General features: G+C 47.0%; 1 protein-coding gene across 1 annotated transcript; it reads right to left on the minus strand.

Annotated features, from left to right (window-relative positions):
• Positions 1–740: 740 nt before the first annotated feature.
• B0H65DRAFT_414907 (HAD-like domain-containing protein) lies at positions 741–2231 on the minus strand (the record flags this gene model as incomplete). Its single annotated transcript, XM_062823953.1, has 1 exon — positions 741–2231. One exon carries the CDS (start codon positions 2229–2231, stop codon positions 741–743), a length of 1491 nt encoding a protein of 496 aa, XP_062685956.1.
• Between the last annotated feature and the right edge of the window lie 3888 nt (positions 2232–6119).

The following is a 6119-nucleotide window of genomic DNA, read 5'->3' on the forward strand; positions in this document are numbered from 1 at the left end:
ATGCCTCGTATCAATCTCTCCAACTTCAAGAAGACGGAGTGTTTTGTCCCAACGGATTTATCATCGCTATGACCCACTATCTTCGCCGAGATATATCTGCTCGCATTTTGATCATCACAAGCTTTTGCGACGTTGTGGTACATGATCATTTGGTCTTGGAATTGGGAACCAGTCTGCTTGGTCTCTTGGGTAGAAAGCCGGCAACCACCAGTTCGTTAACTCGTGTAAACCGTGCTCAACGAGGACGAAAGTAGTTGCAAAGGGGTCTGGAGACACCCACATTCCAGAAAATGCGTCCACTGCAGCTTGCCCACTCCTGCGGTAACCATACGTCATACCCACTTGGGGTGCGTTTCCGTGATCCGATCGATGATCGATCGACCTGTCCTGGGAAGTTGCTTGGGGGACCGGCACTGATATCATGTTGACTGGCCGACAAAAACTGGCGGAAAGATGGTCATTCAATACTTTCATATTCATTCTATCCTGTCGCCTGGCTAAGTGATAATCATCATCATTCCGTTCCGTGTGTCCAACCATTGATCTTTTCTTTTCTCGACCGCGTACTTGGAGGTATCTCGTCGTATACCAAAGACCCATATCCATCCCAGACACCCATCCGCATACCGTGTACGGGGCAGTCATGATAGACTAATGACCCCTCTAAGGACTGCTATCCCATCCCAAATCGTATGCTATTACTCCCCATCTGACTCACACCAGCCCTAACACTAGCTCCTTTACTGGATGAGCTGCGAAATCTCCTCGTCGTTGAACCCAAACAGGTAAAGCAAATCAAGCAAGCTATCACCATTCAGCCTCGCGCTCGCCTCCATCTGTACCCTCGGCTTTGCGTTCCACGCGACACCCAGACCGGCCGCATCCATCATGAGCAGATCGTTCGCGCCGTCTCCCACCGCCACCACCTGATCCAGCGGGATGCCCTCCTTGCCCGCAATCTCGATCAGCAGCTCACGCTTGCGCTCCGCGCCGACAATGCGGCCCTTAACCTCACCAGTCAGGCGACCAGTCGCCTCGTCAATGACCACCTCGTTCGCATGCGCATAGTCAAGGCCGAGTTCGCCAGCCAACCAGCTCGTCAGGGGCAGGAAGCCGCCAGAGAGGACGGCGGTCTTGACACCCAGGCGCTTGAGGGCGCGCAGCAGGGGGCGCACGCCGTTGGTGACGTCCAGAACAGGACGGAGGTCGTTGAAGAGGGTGCCAGGGAGGCCGGTGAGCAGCTTCACGCGCTCGCGGAAGGCGGAATCAAACTCAAGCTCGCCCAACATGGCGCGGTGGGTGATATCGGCAACGCGGGCGGCGAGGTCGGGCGGGTCCTTGATGGTAGCAGCGAGGAGGTCGATGACCTCCTGTGTGATGAGAGTGCTGTCCATATCGAAGACGACCAGGCGAGGATACCTGCGGAAAAGAGTGTCGGCGCGCAGGGCGACATCGACGTTCCACTCACGCTCGAACCGGTAAATGAGCTCGTGCTTGCGCAAATCCGCAAGAGGGAGGTAGTCGGGCGAAGGGCCGGGAGAGAGGGTCAGCTCGACGACAAGCGGGTGGTGGTCGGGCGTCTGATCGAGCTTCAAGCAGCGATGGGCCGAGTTCAGGTCGGAGGCGCCGGGAGGTAGCGGGAAGCTAGACATAAGGTGGAGGAAAGAGGTGATGCACATGGGCGAGATGTAGGAGCCGTAGAGGTGGTCGAGCGGGTCTGGTTCGGCGGTGGGCGGCTCGAGGGGGAAGGTGTCGAGGCTGCTGCTCGGGGCCATGTTGGCGGGGATCTCAGAGTCGGTGGCGCGACCCTTGGGAGACTGGCTCCCGGCCGGAGAGGACGCCTGCTGGGGCGAAGGAATGGCATTGGAGATGCGCGGCGCCGTGGACTTGTAGTAGAGAGTTGCGACGAGTTTGTCGTTTCTGGTACCGGGAGCCGGGGTACAGTTGGGGTGGGAGAGTTCGTGGCTCAGCCCACTCTCGACAATGGTCGGCGGGTGTTCAGGAGAAGGAATGCCGTTGAAGCGGGCGACGCCCTTGGGAGGGACAATGGGTGATGGCGAGGTCGCGATCGATGTCGCGTTCATGTCCTCGACAACCGTGTCGATGCCATAGTGCCCCTCAGGCTTATTGGGGGCACGGTACTGCTGGTGCTCCTGGAGGTACGAGCTGCTCCTCATGTTAGAGGACAGCGACGGCCGTTGGACCCGGGCGGTGTTGCTTTTGTCGGACATGGTTGCGATCTGGATGCGACTCGAGCGGACTGTGACTAACACTTGCGCAGGTGTTTTCGAGGTTCCTAGTAGAACGCGACAAGCGGTTAACTGCCTGATCGTGACCGTGAATAGTGACACCCAAGGGGACCGCGTTGTAATATGGACGCTTGAGGTTGTCGGGAAAAGAGATAGAGAGACACGAGGGCTGGCCGTTGTTGATGCGACCGAGCGGTAGGCTGAAAGTGTGACTGGACGGATGCTATCAGCGATCAGTCAATAGTTTCGCTCTCCGGCGTCAGGACGGGCACACGGGGACTCCAACCGAAGTGGAAGCGGCATGCACGACCCCACCAAAAGCCTGGTTTGGCACCCGTGCTGCCCCGCCCGGGACCTTAACAATGGAGCGGCTTACCGGGATCGGGGCACGAGACACGGCACGCCATGCCTTCCCCCGTTCTGGTGGCATATGATTTGCGCCTGGGCGGAAGGGATCAACAGGAGAGCGCCGTTGGCGACGAGGTTGTGCCCAAGGCAAAGTTGGCACAGGGTTTCAGAATCGCATGACAGGCCACCTATTTGCGCCCATTTGGGAACAAACGGCTCTCGGCATGTCCATGTCTATCACCATTTTAGGATTTATCTTGGCTTGTTGGAAAATGGGCTTTTGGAGATGGGTGGATAGTAAAATGAATTTCAGCATCTCCGGACGCCGATGAGAAAAACCTCACAATCCTCATATAAGAAGTGGAAGGAGCGCTTGCTGTTGGGGTTTTGTAGCGGATATGGGCCTCGCGGCACTCGGTAAGGGAACTCGACTCTCAATATCGGCAAGCGATTGAATCCTGATACTTGCAGCACAGAGACAGTTGCATTGCGTCTGTCCTTGAGAAGCCTTTTCAGGTTTACATTGCTTCCTGCTGTTAAGGTTGTTCCATGGCAGTGGCACAAAAGACAAGGGAAAAAGGCAGGTTCGCCTTGAGGGAAACGGCCTTTCACAGACTCTGCTATATTCAAGCCCTCAAATTTCATGATGCGCAGAGGGCCCAAGAGAAGCGCGATACCTGCGGTCGGTGGAAGCAAAAAAGTAATCGCAAACGTTCCATTCCGATGGCGTGGATTGATATCGCGCCTTGTGGGGGCCAAGCAAAAGGAAAAGTGACATCACTCGCGACTTTTGGCTGCTTCGACGTCGAAGACTCGGCTGCAAACGTCCGAGGGTTATGATTGGATGGCACCTGTTTCTAAGCAGAAGCAGCTTACAAACAAGTTCCTGGAAAAGAAAACTCAATATCAAAACCGCATGCTGTACACTGCATGAGGTGAGATGGCAGCGGCTTACAGATCGCGCTAGAACTTTGCCATGTTCTAAGCTTGGAAACACGATCACAAGCCGCACGAAGCAGAATGCGATTTTTGATACGTGATGACGACAATGATCTCGACTTGGGGTCTCTGACGACAGCGTGCCTTTCGGGACGCCAGGGGCACGGGGGGTTTTGAGCGACCAAAAGCCTTCCTCTGGTTGGAGCCTCGCTGTGCTCGCCACAGAGAAATAGAGAAATCGACACCCCCGGGGTCGCAAGTCAACTCACCTGCAACGGGCGTGCGGCACTGCGGGCGGACGTCTTTCCAATGTCAGAGGCCAGGGGATCCACAGGGCGTGCACGTGCCCAGCTGGACTGGGATATGCGGGATTTTTACCCAGATGCCAGAGCTTCAAGTCTGCAGAGCCAGTCTTATACACATACACATAATCAAGCCACGTTGAACCCTATATTGATTATTACTTATAATATCATAATTAAGAGTCTTATTAATTCAACTGTTGAAGTTATTGCTAGTAACGATAACCGATTAAACGATTACTAATAATATCTATGACTAAAATTAATAGCGTTACTTTTAATGGCCCTAAGGATTGGCCGGCCTAGGAAGATGCCTTTATTTTTATAGCTTAGGACCTTGGTCTTTAGAAGTATATCGATTCTGATAATTGTATACACTGGCAAATTAAGCCTATTGAGCCTAATATTGCTAGTTATTAAGGGGAGGTTCCCGCTAGAAAAATTAGGAAAGTTAAGAAGGATAAGGAGGTTGCCTTATTTATTGCCGCTAAGTTTTACGGCTTTTATTATAAATGTAATTAATATAATTATATAATTGAGAAATCGGATTAGCGTATAGAGGTTAAGACCTTCTTTAATTTAGGTATTAAGAAGACTACGCTAAATTGTTGGATGTTTGAAACCATTAGAGATAATTACTGGGAGATTAATTTTACTAAACGTATTAGTTTATATGAATAATATAATAATTTCAATGAATCTACCGCTTTTAACGACTGTAAAGTAAAGAAGTTCGTCCGGGTTAGATTTATTAATATTCTTAAACCCCTTAGTAGAGTTAATTGTAATTAGTATAGTTAGACCTTTTATTAGGAAGCGGCTATAGCCCTCTATATTATGAAAAGAATTATTAGAGTAAATAAATTAAACCTATAGTTCCTAGAATTCTATATAGTTATAAAGTCGAGTCTTTATATTGCTTGGGTAGATAATTTCTAGTTTTAATATAATAAGGTGTGAGATGCAGAAAGGTTACGTAAGTCTGACTCGTAGATGTGAAAGATGATTATGATTCTGATGATCGAGGAAGAAAAACTAGTTACATAGGAGCGGACTCTCCGAGTCCGACTTATAGGTTTAAATCTACCTAATTTAAGCTTACCTTAAATTAGGGTCGAAGATTAAGTAAATTAAATTTAACCAGCAAATCTACTCGTAAATAATAAATCTTCTCCCAAATCGGTTGCCCAATTAAGTTAAACTTATCCTCTTATAATACCCCTTCGATACTTAAGTCCGTCGTTTCGACGGAACATTACTATACAAACTAATTTATATATACCCGACTAATTATCGTCGGAAAAAACTCCCACGAAATTATTACGTAAAACATCCTTATAATCTTAACTAAGCAACGCCCAATCCCTAATATAAACCTCGCATCCTTTAAATATACTTCCTCTAGCGGTAATGAAAATCCTTCCGCTTTTTAAATTTACATTTATAATCGTAGTAAACTTACTCTATCCGTTATCAATTTAGATTAGTCTATTTTAATACGCGAAGGTAAAGGTTACCTAATTCGCTATAAATTCTTCAATAAGAAGGAATTCGGCGTCGCTTCTAACCTATTTAACTATTGCGCTTTAAAATACCTTCTCTTAAATATAGTCGTAAAAACCGGGAAAATCGGTATAAACTACCTTTAGTAACTATTAGAATCTAGCGTCTAAAATCTTCTACTTCGCTATTTTTATTTTATATATTTCTAATTCGGTCTTTACATTTATATATCTATTTTCTAAAATATTAATATAGTTTTTAAGCGAATTATCTACTGTTATAAATTCTTAAAAGCTAACCTAACGTTAGTTAAAGTAAAATTTAGGATTTTATTCGAAGAAGATTCGAAAATCGAAAGCGTTTTAATAGGTTAATTGAATTTAGCCTTAATCGGGCTATTAAAGGCCGAGGTAAATAGCCTATTAAGGATAGCGAAAATAAATTAGAAAATAATTATACGTAAAATATTATTCGGGACTAAGGAAATATACCCCGATATTTCTTTTTCGCTAGAAGAATGTATATTAGGGGTAATTAAATCTATATAGAGGGTAAGAATTTAAATAATATTGTTAGACTTCTTATTAGAATTAATATTCGTACGGTCCGTCCTAAAAAGAAGACTGGTAAAAGTAAGCCGGGTAGCCGGAATCTAAATAATATTATCTAATTTCCTACCGGAATTAGTATTCGTAAGGTTTATTTTAAAAAGAAAACCAGTAGAAGCAGGCCGGTTGGTTAGAATCTAAATAATTTTAAATTTCTTTCAAAACCTAAT

Source organism: Neurospora tetraspora, assembly GCF_033439725.1.
Source record: "Neurospora tetraspora strain CBS 560.94 chromosome Unknown B0H65scaffold_1, whole genome shotgun sequence".
In the NCBI taxonomy this organism is placed as follows: Eukaryota; Fungi; Ascomycota; class Sordariomycetes; order Sordariales; family Sordariaceae; genus Neurospora; species Neurospora tetraspora.